We start from the raw sequence: 16,906 nt of genomic DNA, 5'->3' as shown, positions 1-16,906 counted from the left end.
CCGGAATAGTTCCTTGCAACTAGTTCTAGTTCGTTCCGGAACTACACAACTCTATTCACATATAAAGGCCGACGCGTCGGTCTATTTCTCGCCGAACTTCAATATTCGTTCCAGCCCCATTGAAGGATGAGTCATACTGAAGTTTCCATTCCACATGTTATCTCATTTATTGAGAGGTACAGTTGCCACTTTGCTGTCTTCCCAAAGCGAGCCAGTGTCTTTAAAGTCTTCGGTACATAAGCTGCATCATCTGCTTGCCTTGAATAAAATAAGGCAAAGAATAAAAGGGCAACATATGGCCTGTTCCCGTACTTTATAAAGTGGTAAAAGTCGTAAAAGTTGTAAAAGTCGTAAACGATTTTCATATAAATTTTGTGTACGGGAACGAAAAATGTGTAAAAGTGGTAAAAATTGTAAAAACTTTTTAGTTCTGGAACAGAGCTATAGTTCAAAATTGGCTCGGCCTTCATTATTTTATTTATTTTCATTATGTCAGAAATGAAGCAAGGCACGAAAGCCAGTCGGCGAGGCTTCTTATATACCGAGACTTTTAACCTGTCTGAACAAAAAATCTGCTGATTCTTTATTCTCACTGCTAATCACATTGACTCCCTTGTAAAGAACAGCCTGGCCAAATCGTACATTCTTCTGGTCAACCAGGATGACCTTCCCCCAGCAACCAATTACAATCGCTGATGTGTCCATTGGGATCTAGCCTTGATTGCTAGCCAAATGTCATTCGGGACAATACGTCGAGCAGTATTGTCAACCTGCTTCGGATTAAACGAGCATGGATTCTGCAAAGAGCTGAGCTTCGACTTCTCAGACGTACAAGGTTTCGAAGAAGGTTAATTTTTATACCCTCAGCCTTTAGGCTAAAGAGGGTATTTACACTTTGATAAGACCAAAACTGTGCCTCATCGAAATAATGGTTTTTGACCACAAATATGTTTGTACGATATCCGTTTCAGACAATTTTGAGAAGATCTAGCAATGTCCGTCCGTCTGTCTGGCTGGCTGGCTGGTGCGCACGATAACTCTCGAACGGATCAATCGATTCGGTTCAAATTTTGGGTATCGAAATATTTTGTCCAGATTTGATTTAAGTTCGAAAATGGGCCATATAGGTCCACTCCTTCAGGTACCTCCCCCACAAATGTTCAAAAATTGTCGCAAAACTTGTGCGCACGATAACTCTCAAAGGGAGTAACCGAATTGAACCAAATTTTGCATATAGTAATACTACCTCTAGGCATACATCAGGTTCGAATATGGATTATATCGGTCCACTTCTTCAGGTACCTCCCACACAAAATTTGAAATAAGTGCAGTTTAGTGACACCTCACGAATCGTTATGAAATTTTTTGTAACCGGATGTTAGTGCGGCCCCCGTTACGTCATTGTAATTTTTTTCGAGGGCAAGTCCATAGTTCCCGAGATAATGGCGCATAACCTCAAAAAACGCTGCTCTATGTCGCGAGTTCAAATAAACGGTGGCCAAATATAAAAGGAGTTGGCGTTGGCAGATGCATTTTGGTATAAATACTTATAGTTCACTGACAATGTCGAGAGCAAAAATTTGGGAAGGTCGGTCCACGTTTTGGGATAGTCCCCATGCAACGGTACTTCCTAATGTTTCGGTATTTTGAATATTTTAGCTAAACTTATCAACCAAATTGGTTGAATTTTGAGATGCGGGATTTTCACTTTACAAAAACCTTTTCCGATAAAAATTATGGACATAGGTCCACGTTTTGATATAGACCCCATATATATCGGTACCTCCCAAATACGCCAAAATTTTGCATTGAGGGTTCCCAATGGACCAAAGAACTTTTCTGATAAAAATTATGTACATAGGTCCACGTTTTGATATAGCTCCAATAGAACGGTATCGCCCGATTTTCGGTATTTTCAAGGTTTTAGCCACATTAAACCACCAATGTAGCTGATATTTGGTATTTAGTCTTCGCCAGGTCTTGCGAAATATTTTTACAGAGAATTGTTGGTATTGGTTCACGTTTTGATACAACCCCCGTGGAACGGTACCGCCCAATTTTCGGGTTTTTAAGGTTTTAGCCACATTATCCACTCAAAATTACAGAAATTTGGTGTTCAGTCTTCATATATTTTTGTGAGTTTATTGAATACATCAAAATGTTGTCTTCAAATAAGAGAATTTTCCTAAAAAATTTCCCAAAAGGGCCACAAAATTCTAAGGGAGACCTTAAAGGCCTGCGTACATAAGCTGCTTTGCCTGATTGCCTTGCTTTGCTGCTTCAATAAAAAAATAAAAGAACAAAGAAGGCCGACCCAATTTCCAACTGATTTTTATTATTTTTATTACGTCAGAAATGAAGCAGGTAAGCAAGGCAATCAGGCAAAGCAGCTTATGTACGCAGGCCTTAAGTACATTCGATCTGTACGGAGGTCAAAGTTTCGCTTCACATTGGCTGAGGGTATATATCTGTCGGCAAAGCAGACTGACACTTTTTTACTTGTTTTATGACATTTTGGTCTTGTCATTGAAACATACGAAACAGGCGAATGGACCGGTTGTGACATTATCAACTTCTTTGCGGCAGGAGGCTGCTCTCTCATAACAACCACTTACTTAGATGGCTTTTATATTAAACAAAACGTCTTGTTCCATAAGCCGAACTAAGAATAGATTTCCAAACGCACCGATCTTTTGCTTTACTTCACCAATTTTGGATGTCATGTTTTGTGATATCTTCTTCAACTTGGTCTTTCCATCGGAGTTTTGGCCTTCCCTTGCGGCGTATAACGTCGAGTGGCTCGCATTCAAATGCCTTTTTGGCGGGGGCATCTTTATCCATCCTGCTGACATGGCCAAGCCAACGCAATCGTTGTAGTTCGATACGTTTTACTATATCAATGTCGGTCGGCTGGTATAGCTCGTGGTTCATACGACATCGGTATTCACCGTCAACGCATATTGGTCCATAAATCTTTCGAAGAATTTTTCTCTCAAACACACCAAGTTCTGCCTTATCTGCTTTCGCAAGTACCCATGCTTCAGATCCATACATAAGTACGGGTAGTATCAGTGTCTGGTAGAGTGTAAGTTTTGTTTGACGAGAAGTGGTTTTGCTTTTAAACTGTTTACTTAGACCAAAGTAGCATCGTTTTATTTATGGCGGAGCCAAGGTAAGTAAAGTCATTTACTACCTCAAAATTGTAGTTCTGAACATCAACAGTTGGTCCGAGTCTGCTGGACGTCTTGTGTGTTGATACCATAAACTTTGTCTTATAGCCGTTGACTGCCAGAACCACTTTTTTTCAATGTTCGCAAAGGTGTCTGTTACGGATCGAGTTGATCGACCTATTATATCAATATCGTCTGCGTAGGCCAATAACATTAGCTCTTTTCCTTTACGTGCAAGAATCTTCAAGTTTTACAACTTTTTACTCGAAAAGCGTTCCTTTACTTCAGACACCATACAATTCATATTGAAGCAGATTGCTACTTTTGCCGGTTTTACCACTTTCAAAAGTAAAGGAACATACCAATTATATCCTTATTGTATATAGTCCCTATTTACATTAGGCGAGTTTACTTGCGGCAATTGTCAGTTTGATGGAGAGAGAGGTGAGGTATATGGTAACCCTTTGCCTCTCAACACCCTCTCTCACCCACAAACTGACAATTGCCGCAAGTAAACTCGCCTAATGTAAATTGGGACATAGTGCTATTTTATTTCTATCGGTATGACCTTTTCCAATAGAATCTTAAATAGGTCACACGATAGCCTGTCACCTTGCCTGAAACCTCGTTTCGTTTCAAAAGGTTCCGAGAGGTTCTTTCCTAATTTAACAGCTGATCTTGTATTAGCCAATGTCATCCTGCATAATCTTATAAGTTTTGCAGGGATACCAAACTCAGACATGGCTTGGAACACCTTTGATCGAATTGGGCTGTTGAAGGTGGTCTCATGGTCGACGAACAGGTGGCACAGTACACTCGACAGCACTTTGTATGCGATTGGGAGCAGACTTATGCCTCTGTAGTTTGTACATACCGTCTTGTCTTCTTTCTTGTGTACGGGACATAGGAGGCTGAGGTTCCAATCGTTGGGTATGCTCTCTTCCTGCCACATTTCGGTAATTAACTGATGCTTACTCCTTATCAGCATTTCGCCACCGGTCGTGTACAGTTCGGCGGGCAGCCCATTAGCTCCTGCTGTTTTATTGTTACAAAGACGTATAGCAATAAAGACCCGAACAAATGCATTTTCCAAAAACATATGCTAATAGTTCCACATTTTGGTTACAGATGGCTACACAACTCACTGGAATTGATAACAGCAATGCCAATCGTTTTTGATTCCCATTTCTCGCGGCAGAAAACATTAACGTCGTGTTTTGTGGCTGAAATTTATTTCTTCACTATTTCTTATTTTTTATTTAATAAAAAAACAAAAGTCAACGCCGTAAAATTTGAGTTTTAATGTTTTTCTTGTCAATATTCCAATGAGTAACAGTTTTCGTTTAACAGAATGTTGCTATGATATCGTAGCAACAGAGGTTAACTCCACCTACAGTTAATTTTTCACAATTGACTTTTCCTATCTTATAATATTGACATCTTTGATTGTTAAAAGGATAGGGCAACCTAGTTCAACTTGGCTCGGCCGTTTTTTTTTTTTGCCTAGCCATCATGGTACAATAATACAGGTAGCATTATCAAGCCAGCTGATGGTAACATAATGTGTCAATTGCATTGAATTGATGTCAAATTTTGACATCTTATGTTACCAACAATTGCCGATGCGGCTACCTGTGTATTTGTACCATGCTAGCCATTGAGGCCTGCGTACATAAGCTGCCTTGCCTGCTTACCTTGCTTACTTCTGATAAAAGAATAAAAAAGAAAAGGGCAACCCAGTTCGACATTTCCTCGGCCTTCTTTATTCTTTTATTTGTATTATTTCAAAAATGAAGCAGGAAAGCAAGGCAATCAGGCAGAGCAGCTTATGTACGCAGGCCTTTAAGGACTCCTAAAGGGGAACGCAGGCGGATTCGCAAAGAGGCTCTGAAATTCCTTTATAGAGCAGTACACATTGTCAGTTTTTAATGTCGATATTTAGTAGTTATCGATAACTGTCCAACCGTACAGCAACCACAAAACATTTTGCGGTTGCATGATGAATGACATAAATGAACGGCCACACTAGCAAGCACCAACAAAGCTGTCATTCAAAACTGGCAGTGCGTACTCAGCTTATAATTTGCGAATGATTCTGTTCTGGCCTTTAGTCATGCCCTCAATTCTTAAGCCTCAAAAAACACATCCAACTATCCTTTCTGATAGAAGAATAAAAGAGCAAGGGTAACATAGATAAAAATTTAATCTTTATTCTTCTGTCAGAAATTACGTCCAACTTTACTCAAATGTTGAATGTGTTTAGACATTTATGCCGTCATTTCTAATAAAAAAATAAATAAAAATGCAATCGATGTTGCCCTTGCTCTTTTACCCTGCGTTTACACATGACAGGACAGTTGACTACATGCCTGCGAGACGTGGGCGTCCAGACAACTGCAAAAAAACATTTGTAAAATTATGAATGAAAATCGTCTTTTTTTATTTTCCGTTCGCATGTTTTTTTTGTTGCCATGTTCTTTTGTTTTCAACACATTTCAATTATTATCTCAATTCTTTTTTACAAAAATGTCAACAATTTGTTGACCCGACTGTCTGTGAAAGCCTGATGGACAGCTGGGAGACAGCCGACAAATGTATGTATGTGTTAGTAACTCAGAGTTGTATTTGAAGACAGTTTGCCTTGTGTAAACGCCGGATTAGTCCCGGTCCACACTAGCATGAATTTAATTAAAAAAATCATGAAATTAGGCGTTCATATTTCGAATTCCCCACTACACCAATATTATGATTTTAATCTACTATGGAGCTCGATCTAGAAACGTATAATTTCATGAAATTTTTTAATGAAATTCACGCTAGTATGGAACGGGAGTTATCACTAATGTTGCCCAACTTTACTTATACTATGTTTACATTTACGAAATCCCCTCGATTTCATCTGTCAATTCCATTGTGTATACGTCAAATGAAAACTCATCTGAAATCGATTGGATTTCATTTGACGTTTGAGCAATGGAATTGACAGTTAAAATCGAGTGGATTTCGTAAATGTAAACATAGTATTAAACGTTTGATGTGTTTAGCTCATTAATTATAAATTAAATAAAAATAACTCCCGATTCTTTTGTAAAATTTACAAAGCCAATAAATTTGACTATTATAAAAAATTCCCTTTAAATACTGACCTTGTTCGGATGCTTTTCCGCAAAATTTGGAAATAAATAAACCCAATAAATCGTCTCTTAATACTTCACGCTTAGCTGACATTTAAAGTCGTTGTGAGAAACAAGTTTTTGTTTTTATGGAATTTGTTTGTTGCAAAGTAGATGCTTTTCGCTAGCTAAGTACATGTTTGTACGTCCGCCGGTACGTCCCTTGATTATCACTCTGTGCGCTTAAATTATTAAAATAATGATGGCAATTTTATGCCGCCCTACGTTTTGTGGGGGATTTTTTTGCACAGTTTTTTTTTTGCTTTTTTTCGCTTGCATTTTATTTTGCATTTGAATGCTGGTTGGTGTCAGTAGATTACAAAACAGTTCTGTTATAGATTTCCGATTTAAAGGGTGTATTATATTGTGATTAAAAATAAATCAAGTGTTAAGAGATTGAAAAAAAAAATAATAATAAAAGTAATTTTCTTATCTAAAGGAATTTTCAATTGCAAGGCAAAGTCGATGAAGGTAGTCGTCGGGTGATGATTGGGAATTTGGAAATTATAGAGAAATTGAGCTATATTTAGCAAGATCGTTTGTAAATCAAAACAAAGTGCAATTAGATAAATAATGCCATTAAAACATAAATTCGTGTGAATTTGGTGTAGAAGAGTTAAAGACCTGGGTGCATAAGCTGCCTCGTCTGGTTGCCTTGCTTTCCTGACATAACAAAAAATAAAAGAATAAAGAATGTTCGGCCAATTTCCAACTAGGTTGCCCTTTTCTTCTTTATTCTTTTTGTGATGTCAGAAATGAAGCAGGAAGCAAGGCAAGCAGGCGAGGCAGGTTATGTACCCAGGCCTTTTAAGGGTTCGATATATAAGAGGGCATGACATTCTTGCTTGCGTCATTTCTGGCAAAATTATAAAGGGAGATTAGGCTGCTCTTTGCCTTCTAGTATCTTACCAGAAATGACTCAAGGCCTGGGTACATAAGCTACCTCGCCTGCTTGCCTTGCTTTCCAGCTTAATTTTTGACACAACAGAAATAAAAGAATAAAGAAGAAAAGGGAACCTAGTTCGAAATTGGCTCGACCTTTTTATTCTTTTATGTTATGTCATAAAAGAAGCAGATAAACAAGGCACGCAGGCGAGGCGGCTTTTGTACCCAGGCCTTTAAGCAAGAATGTCAATCTGCTTATGTACGAGGCCTTAACACTAAGAAATGTCTATGAAAAATAAGTGGAAAATTCTAAAGATTCAAAAATATTCCGCGAGAAATTATTCGGGAAATGTTACTTGCAATACTTTGCAATCAGTAGCTTCATATTGTTTTTAACAAACTCCACACGCTTCAGTGAATAGCATTTGTGTATTTCTTAATTTGAAGTGAGAATTAAAGTGATTTTTAAACGGAATTCCGAAATACGGTTGTGCTTGTTTATTTCAATTAAAATAAATACTAAAGCGAGACAATTTGTGTCCATAAATAACTTATTGTGATTTGCTTAACGAAAATTGTGTGTTAAAAGCTTCGTTCCCGTTTTGTTTAAAGAGAAGTGAACATTTTACAACTTTTTTGTGTACGGGAACGCTTTTTCGAGTAAAATGTGTAAAAGTCGTAAAAATTTTAAAAACTTTTTAGTTCTGGAACACAGCTAAAGTTATTTTTTTTGTTTTGTGGCATCAAAATTAGATTTATAATAACATTTATACCCGGAATTTGAAAGGTAAGTACAAAGTATTACAATTTGAATGGAAGCTATGATAAACATTTCACAATACTACACCACGTTTAAGGACAATGAAAATCTTACAAAGAAGGTCATATCAGCCTTTGCCCCAACGGTCATAAGGCTCAAAAATAATTTCTGACCTTTGCCAAAGCTGAAGACATGTGGCACCCAATGCGGAAATGATCGTTCTCTTAATGAAATTATCGTTTCCGATCGTTACCCTCTATTCTATAATTCTAATGGGGAGAAGATAAGAACTTGTATTGTAGCTAATAAGAACTTGTATTGTAGCTAAGAGAAGTCGAAATCTTATTCAACTCTACAATTGCAGTGACGTCGATACAACTGTAGTGAGGCTGAAAGCAAGCTCGTGAAGAGCCTTGGTGGTAGCTTCGGTCTACATGCCGTATGAAGTACTAGACCCACCAAGTAAATTGACGAGCAAACATCGGGCAGTTGCAGTTTGATAATTGACTGTGATAAAAATTCTCATTCTTACAAAGAAGTCCATCCCAGTCTCTGTCCCAACGGTCACAAGGCCCAAAAATATTATCTGGCCTTTCCAACAGCTGTAATAGGGCTGAATTTCACTTTGGGCGTTATGATCCTGCTATCGATGAACACAAAGCCCAATTTCAGAAAGTTTTCTGTTGCAATTAATTCTCAAATGCGAAGACATGTGGCACCCAATGTTGAAATTATCGTTCTCTTAATGAAAATTACCGTTTCCGCTCGTTACCCTCTATTCTAACTTCGAATGGGGCGAAGATAAGAACTAGTATTAATCCTAAGAAAGTTCGAAATCTTATTCAACTCTACAATTACAGTGACGGCAATACGACTGTAGTGAGGCTGGAAGTAGGCTCTAGAAGAGTCTTGGTGATAGCTTCGTTCTACATCCGTATGAAGTACCAGCCCCGCCAAGTCAATTGGTGAGCAAACATTGGCCAGTTGCAGTTTGGTAATGGGCTGTGATGCAAATGCTCATTCTTACAAAGAAGTCCATCCCAGCCTCTGTCCCAACGGTCATAAGGCCCAAAAATAATTTCTGCCCATTCCGACAACTGTAATAAGGCCCAATTTTACTTTGGGCGTTATGACCCTCCCATCGATGGCCACAAAGCCCAATATAAGTCAGTTTTCTGATGCAGTTAATTCCCAATGATGAAGACCTGTGGCGCCCAATGCGGAAATTATCGTTCTTTTAATAAAATTACCGTTTCCGATCGTTACCCTCTTTTATATATACTTCGAATGGGGAAGAGATAAGAACTTGTATTGTAGCTAAGAAAAGTCGAAATCTTATTCAACTCTACAATTGCAGTGACGTCGATACAACTGTAGTGAGGCTGAAAGCAAGCTCGTGAAGAGCCTTGGTGGTAGCTTCGGTCTACATGCCGTATGAAGTACTAGCCCCACCAAGTAAATTGACGAGCAAACATCGGGCAGTTGCAGTTTGATAATGGGTTGTGATGCAAATGCTCATTCTTACAAAGAAGTCCATCCAAGCCTCTGTCCCAACGGTCATAAGGCCCAAAAATAATTTCTGACCATTCCGACAACTGTAAAAAGCCCAATTTTACTTTGGGCGTTATGACCCTCCCATCGATGGTCACAAAGCCCAATTTAAGAAAGTTATCTGATGCAGTTAATTCCCAAAAATGAAGACCTGTGGCGCCCAATGCGGAAATTATCGTTGTCTTGATAAAATTACCGTTTCCGATTGTTACCCTCTATTCCATACTTCGAATGGTCATGCTCATTCTTACGAATGGTCATGCTCATTCTTGACCATCGATGGTCACAAAGCCCAATTTAAGAAAGTTTTCTGATGCAGTTAATTCCCAAAGGAGAATACCTGTGGTGCTCTCTCTTAATAAAATTAACGTTTCAGATCGTTACCCTCTTTTATATATACTTCGAATGGGGAGAAGATAAGAACTTGTATTGTAGCTAAGAGAAGTCGAAATCTTATTCAACTCTACAATTGCAGTGACGTCGATACAACTGTAGTGAGGCTGAAAGCAAGCTCGTGAAGAGCCTTGGTGGTAGCTTCGGTCTACATGCCGTATGAAGTACTAGCCCCACCAAGTAAATTGACGAGCAAACATCGGGCAGTTGCAGTTTGATAATGGACTCTGATGCAAATGCTCAGTCTTATCCCAGTCTCTGTCCCAACGGTCATAAGGCCCAAAAATATTATCTGACCTTTCCAACAGCTGTAATACGAGGGCTGAATTTCACTTTGGGCGTTATGACACTGCTATCGATATTTACAAAGCCTAATTTCAGAAAGTTTTCTGATGCAATTGATTCCAAAAGGTGAAAACATGTGGCGCACAATGCGGAAATTATCGTTCTCTTAATGACAATTACCGTTTCCGCTCGTTACCCTCTATTCCCACTTCGAATGGGGAAAATATAAGAACTTGTATAGTAGCTAAGAAAAGTCGAAATCTTTTTAAAATCTACAATTGCAGTGACGTCGATGTAGTTAGGCCGAAATCAAGCTCAAGAAGAGCCTTGGTGCTCCTCCGCCCCTTTTTAATATTGTTCTGGACACGGTGATGGCTGCTGTGAAGTGGGATTTTGGCGGCATCATCTGGGGTTTAAACGGCAGGCTGACTGATTTAGACGACGCTGATGATATATGCCTTTTGTCGCATCAGAACTCAGACATGCAACATTAAAGTGCAGGAGTATGCGCAGAAAGATGGCCTTCAGATGAACATATCTGGGTACACAACACCATTAACCTTGTACGACACCCCTTTGGAAGAAGTAGATGCATTTAATTATCTCGGCAGTTTGTTAACGTCGACTGGAGGCTGTGAAGAAGATATAAATAGCCACATGCGGAGCACTCAACAATATATGGAGATCATCGCAAATCAGACGTTGTACAAAAATACGACTATTTAACTCAAATGTAAAATCAGTCTTATTGTACGGATGCGAAACATGAAACATGTCCTCAAGAACCGCAAATAAACTCCAAACATTCGTTAATGGCTGCCGTATGAAGTACCAGCCCCGTCAATTCAATTGGTGCGCAAACTAGTGGACTAGGAAATACGGCCAAATTCCAGAAAAGGGTAGGAGAGGATGTGATAGATCTCACTCTTACAAATATGGAGATACATCTATACTGGACTGGAGATTATCGGAGGAGTGCAGCTTTTCGGACCACAGGGCGATGCACTTGCAAGTCCCTTATAGATATAAAAGGAAACCGCCTCATAGGAACCCCAAAAGAACTCATTAGTAGTAACTCAACTCTCTAGTTTCTTCAAGGCTGTGTGAAATTGCAGAACTTCAATCAGGGAGGGAAGTTGAGGCAATACCTCACAAGTGTTTTTCGGGATTGCTATGAGAAGTCTTGCCAATTAACTCATCCAGTTTGGTGGAATAATTCTCAAAAAAGTCAGCATTTCTTATGGTGATCTCAAAGCGAAAGGATGGCACGTGGACGAACTCCGCTCTAGAGACTCGAGATCTACTGACAAAGACCCATTTTCCGGGTTGCAATGATGCCAATTCGTCTCATAGTTTGGATAAGACTAGAACCTAATAAGAAATTCAAAGATTTCTTTGGCGATCAACACATTTCAACCCTATGAATCTCCTCGACCGGATGGTGTAATTCCGGCGATGCTTTAGAACGGACCGCCTGTTTTGATCGCCATACTGAAAGTGATTTTTAGGCCTTGTCTGCCATTGACGCACATATCGGTACTATGGAAAGAAGTAACAGTGACATATATTCTCATGGTTGCGAAGTCAAGCCACTCGTTACCAAAGGATTAGATACCGATTAGTCTATCCTCTTGTCTACTGAAAACATTAGAAATATAGCTTGACTTGGAAATAAGATTTTACATATATCGTGACCTAATATGCTATGAAGAACGAAAATCTACAGAAACAGCATTATACGAGGTTGTGGGCTATGTAGAAGAGAATATGGGCGACTCGAAACACTCCTCGGCCGCCTTTCTTGACATAGGAAGAGAGATCAAAATTGTGCAGCTCGAACCCATCGTTTGGGCTATTGAGCTACTGAGTATCACCTCCATTTTGACTAGTTTGATTGATAGAATGCTGAAAAGCCTGTTAATCAATTCAGACATTGGAGAAAGTTCGTAGGGAAGTCATTTACTAAAGGCATTCTACGTGGAGGAGTCTTATCTCTTTTGCTTCGGGTTCTGGAGATAAACGGGATTCTCAAGGAATTTCATAGACTAGGAAGTATTGAATTTAGGAGTAACCCTTATCCTTGACCACCAACTAACGTGGAAGAGAAATGTGGAGGAACGTGTCAAAAGAGGTCTTATAGCCCCTTTTTTTCATGGAATAACTTCATTGGTAATAGTTGGGGGTTGAAACCACAGGTCATCCATTGGATCTTCACGACCATAGTTTGCCCAATTCTTACTTATGGTTCTGTGGTATGGTGATATGCATTCGAAAGACATCGTTTCTTCACAAAATAAGCACCGTTTAAAGAGCGGCATCGCAGTTCATTAACGGTGCCATGAAAAGCACTCCACAGGCGGTCCTACTGGATCTTCACCCGTTGAATCTCGTGGTGCAGGAGCTGACAGCAAAGTGTGCTCTCCGACTCAAGGAGATACATTCATGGTGCAAATCCGAATATGGCCACGTTGCTATCTTAAGACGATCTGGACTATCATTGGGATAGGAGGTTGTCAGTGATTATATATTACCACAATTACACTTCTACGAGATTGATGTACGAATACCCCACAGAGAGGCATGGACCCACAATAATCCTCTATAATCAGAGGTATATACGGATGGCGCTAAGATGAAAAAGGGAACAGGAGCAGGCGTCTACAGCGATACCCTCAATCTATGGCTCTCGTACGGTTTGAACGATAAGATACATGGAAAGGGACATAGCTGGACCGGTGACTATCTATGTGGATAGTCAAGCGGCCTTTAAATCACTTAGATCCCACTCAATCAAGTCTGTGGCGGTCCTTCATTGCTGGAAAGCTTTGGAGGCCCTAAAACTCAATCGTTACCTTGTGCTGGGTCCCGGGGCACTGCAACATCGAGGGAAATGAAATAGCGGATGAAATGGCGCGTTGCGGATCAACCGGAGTCAACCGGTTGTGAAATCGACAACTTAATCAAGCCACCTTTGTGCCACTTCATGCGGCTTTTAAGCCGAAGTCTTTGTAGTCATGAAAGCAGCAGAGCTGATAAAAAAAAACATTGAAAGGGACATAGCTGGACCGGTGAATATCCATGTGGATAGTCAAGAGGCTCTTAAATTACTTAAATCCCACTCAATCAAGTCTGTGGCGGTCTTTCATTGCATGAATGCTTTGGAGTCCCTAAAACTCAATCGTTACCTTGTGCTGGGTCCCGGGGCACTGCAACATCGAGGGAAATGAAATAGCGGATGAAATGGCGCGTTGCGGATCTGAATCAACCGGTTGTGAAATCGACAACTTAATCAAGCCACCTTTGTGCCACTTCATGCGGCTTTTAAGCCGACGTCTTTGCAGTCATGAAAGCAGCAGAGCTGATAAAAAACATTGAAAGGGACATAGCTGGACCGGTGAATATCTATGTGGATAGTCAAGCGGCCCTTAAATTACTTAGATCCCACTCAATCAAGTCGGTGTCGGTCTTTCATTGCAGGAATGCTTTGGAGGCCCTTGTGCTGGTTCCCGGGGCACTGCAACATCGAGGGAAATGAAATAGCGGATGCGCGTCATTTAACCAAAACCTAAGGAGTGATCCTAGATATTGAGACATTTCGGGGCCCATATCTCAGGAACTATAGGCTTCCACTAACTACTATCCACTACACGAATTTCAGTGCGAGAATCGGCTTAACGCAAAACGATTTGAACGTTTGCGGAGCAGGTACCTGAAGCAATGAACTGATAAAGTCATTCTCTAAACTGGATCTAAATTTGACAGACATTTATTTTAATATTTATCATGTCCTCCAGTTTTATGGCCCTGCCCACGAAATAAAAATTATATCGTCATTATCACAATCACAAGGACTACCTCGGTGCAAATTTCTAAAATATTCTCGAAAATTTTGAACATTTATGAGGGGGTTTTCGGAAGGAGCTTTCCAAACTAACTTATCTTATTTAGCAGTTTAGTTAGTGGCGGCAGGGTTTTTTTTGGAGCTCTTAGAGCATTGATTGAGGAAGTATGGACTTTTCCCTAAGAACAATTGTAACGCGAGGACAACCTGCATTCGAGATATGTCCCTACACTGCACTTTTACGCAACATATTGCCACCATTGAAAAAATATTTTTCATTTTGTCTGCCATTAGAATTCATGCTGCTTGAGGATATACAGACCATCATTTATGCTTCCCAAAGCTAAACACATATGGCGCCCAATGTGGAGTTTATCGCTTTCTTTATAAAATAACCGCTTTCGATCATCAGAAAAACCTGTAGTAATGTCATATTTCTACCAAAGATCGTAGACTCTTTCTATGTGTAGTTGAGCCTTTGGTTTGCTGACCCGAAGGATCCTCATATTTTGGAATAGATCAACTGAAGGGTACTTTTCTAGACTAGATGACCTGATGGGTATTCTTTTCTACATAGGTCTTTCATCTGTACCTTCCCTTCTCTTCCTTCTATAAGAATCTGGAATACATTTTCCGATGACTCGTCGGTGATCCACTGCACTTGTTATTCAATACACTTTCCCTATAATTTTGGAATTTAACTCAACGAAAAACTAAAATTTCGTATTCAGTTCCACAACAAGAATCAATCTGTTTTAATGAAGGTGGTTCACGAACTAATAACTCATTGTTTACAAATTGGACTTCCACAAGCGTTAACTTGTGGACGGACATCTATTCATAAATTACATTTCGTTATCGATTGTCTTTTATTCGCTTAGTTTGACAAGTGTGGAAGATTACTGTTAGCTTTTTGAGGGCACTTGTGTCTAAGAATAAACTTACATACACACAGTTGGTTGGTTGGTCAGATATTTTTGGTCCCGCCCCCTTCTGGAAGTGACCACTATGGATCGCCAAATGCAATTAATCAATTTCAATTGAGCCGCCGCCACACTCCCTACATAGATCCACACATTTTTGAGGCAGCTTAAGTTACTAACTAACATAAAATACCTAACTAATCGAAGCGTTAAGCAAAATCGATCATTTAAAAACTTAGCAGAAAAATATTTTTAATGATAAATTGTAGCGGGGATTTCAAAAACGCAATTCATTCACAAAATATTTTCCCCCAAAAAATATTTATAAATATAAGCAAATATTTGAGAAGAATGTTCAAAACCTCAACTACAGTCAAATAAGTCAATACGACGGGTTATAGTAATTTCTCAGATACACTGGAAACATGGGCCACATGCAGGAGAAGAGAACCCCCATCGGGCCAAGAATTGAATATTTCTTCAATACAATATTACAGCTGTGTATTGGTTTTGTAACCATTTATATGAGCTGGTTTTGTATCCGTAAAGATTTGGAATTTATTTCACTGCACATTTGGTTGGGTGTTATAGGGGTAAGCAGAATGAATGTTTCTCTTTTGAAGAATAGATGACCTGAAGAGTCCTTCATTTCTAGAATAGATGACCTAAAGTGTTCCCAGTTCTGGAATAGATGACCTGAAGGGTCCTCTTTTTCTAGGAAAAATTACCTAATGGGTCCTCTTTTCTTGAAAAGATGACCTGAAGGGTCCTCTTCTTTTCTAGAATAGATGACCTGAAGTGTCCTCTTTTCTAGAATAGATGACCTGAAGGGTCTTCTTTTCTAGAATAGATGACCTGAAGTGTCCTCTTTTCTTGAAAAGATGACCTGAAGGGTCCTCTTTTCCAGAATAGATGACCTGAAGGGTCTTCTTTTCTAGAATAGATGACCTGAAGTGTCCTCTTTTCTAGAATAGATGACCTGAAGGGTCTTCTTTTCTAGAATAGATGACCTGAAGTGTCCTCTTTTCTTGAAAAGATGACCTGAAGGTTCCAGAATAGATGACCTGAAGTGTCCTCTTTTCTAGAATAGATGACCTGATGGGTCCTCTTTTCTAGAATAGATGACTTGAAGGGTCCTCTTTTCTAGAATAGATGACCTGTCGAATCCTCTTTTCAAGAATAGATGACCTGAAGGGTTCTCTTTTCTAGAATAGATGACCTGATGGGTACTATTTTCTAGAATAGACGACCCGAAGGTTCCTCTTTTCTAGAGTAGACACCTGAAGGGTCCACTTCTCTAGAAAAGATTACCTGAAGGGTCCTCTTTTCTAGAATAGATGACCTGAAGGGTCCTATTTTCTAGAATAGATCATCTGAATGGTCTCTATTCTAGAATAAATGACCTGAAGGGTCCTCTTTTCTAGAATAAATAACCTGAAGGATCCTCTTTTCTAGAATAGATGACCTGAAGGGTCCTCTTTTCTAGAATAGGTGACCTGAAGGGTCCTCTGTCCCATTTTCTCGAATAGATGTCCAGAAGGGTCCTCTTTTCTAGAATAGATGAACTGAAGGGTCCCTCTTTTCTAGAATAGATGACCTGAAAGTTCCTCTTTTCTAGAATAGATGACCTGAAAGGTCCTCTTTTCTAGCATAGATGACCTGAAGGGTCCTCTGTTCTAGAATAGATGACCTGAAGGGTCTTCTTTTCTAGAATAGATGACCTGAATGGTTCTCTTTTCTAGAAAAGATGACCTGAAGGGTTCTCTTTTCTAGAAAAGATGACCTGAAGGGTTCTCTTTTCTAGAAAAGATGACCTGAAGGGTCCTCTGTTCTAGAATAGATGACCTGAAGGGTTCTCTTTTCTAGAAAAGATGACCTGAAGGGTTCTCTTTTCTAGAAAAGATGACCTGTAGAATCCTCTTTTC

The 16,906-nt window shown here is 39.5% G+C and overlaps 3 protein-coding genes across 26 annotated transcripts in view; 2 read left to right on the top strand and 1 right to left on the bottom strand.

The window, feature by feature from the left end:
* LOC141393860 (uncharacterized) overlaps positions 1-6,440 on the bottom strand; it is a 37,201-nt gene extending 30,761 nt beyond the window's left edge. Inside the window, exon 1 of the mRNA XM_073967445.1 lies at positions 6,317-6,440. Coding sequence (XP_073823546.1) covers positions 6,317-6,398 — 82 coding nt within the window. The 5' untranslated portion in view covers positions 6,399-6,440. The remainder of the gene's footprint in view (positions 1-6,316) is intronic.
* Positions 1-16,906, top strand: part of LOC141393863 (uncharacterized) — a 47,763-nt gene that overhangs the window by 25,785 nt on the left and 5,072 nt on the right. The gene's annotated exons all lie outside the window — the stretch shown is intronic.
* The window catches only part of LOC141393858 (uncharacterized), a 48,186-nt gene continuing 37,927 nt past the window's right edge, over positions 6,648-16,906 (top strand). For 4 of the 24 annotated variants that reach the window (XM_073967434.1, XM_073967433.1, XM_073967432.1 and 1 more), the window contains exon 1: positions 6,661-6,814. Coding sequence is in view for 1 of the 24 variants with exons in the window: in XM_073967419.1 (XP_073823520.1) it covers positions 6,809-6,814; positions 7,982-8,015 (40 nt within the window). In the remaining 23 variants the exon portion in view is untranslated. Of the gene's footprint in view, positions 6,815-7,840; positions 8,016-16,906 lie in introns of those variants that run through there. The other 20 variants (XM_073967428.1, XM_073967423.1, XM_073967441.1 and 17 more) reach the window with 16 other exon arrangements.

The sequence above is a fragment of the Musca autumnalis genome, unplaced genomic scaffold (assembly GCF_047663935.1).
Source record: "Musca autumnalis isolate F117 unplaced genomic scaffold, ASM4766393v1 scaffold_2, whole genome shotgun sequence".
NCBI lineage: Eukaryota > Metazoa > Arthropoda > Insecta > Diptera > Muscidae > Musca > Musca autumnalis.
This window is presented reverse-complemented; position numbering and strand designations above follow the sequence as displayed.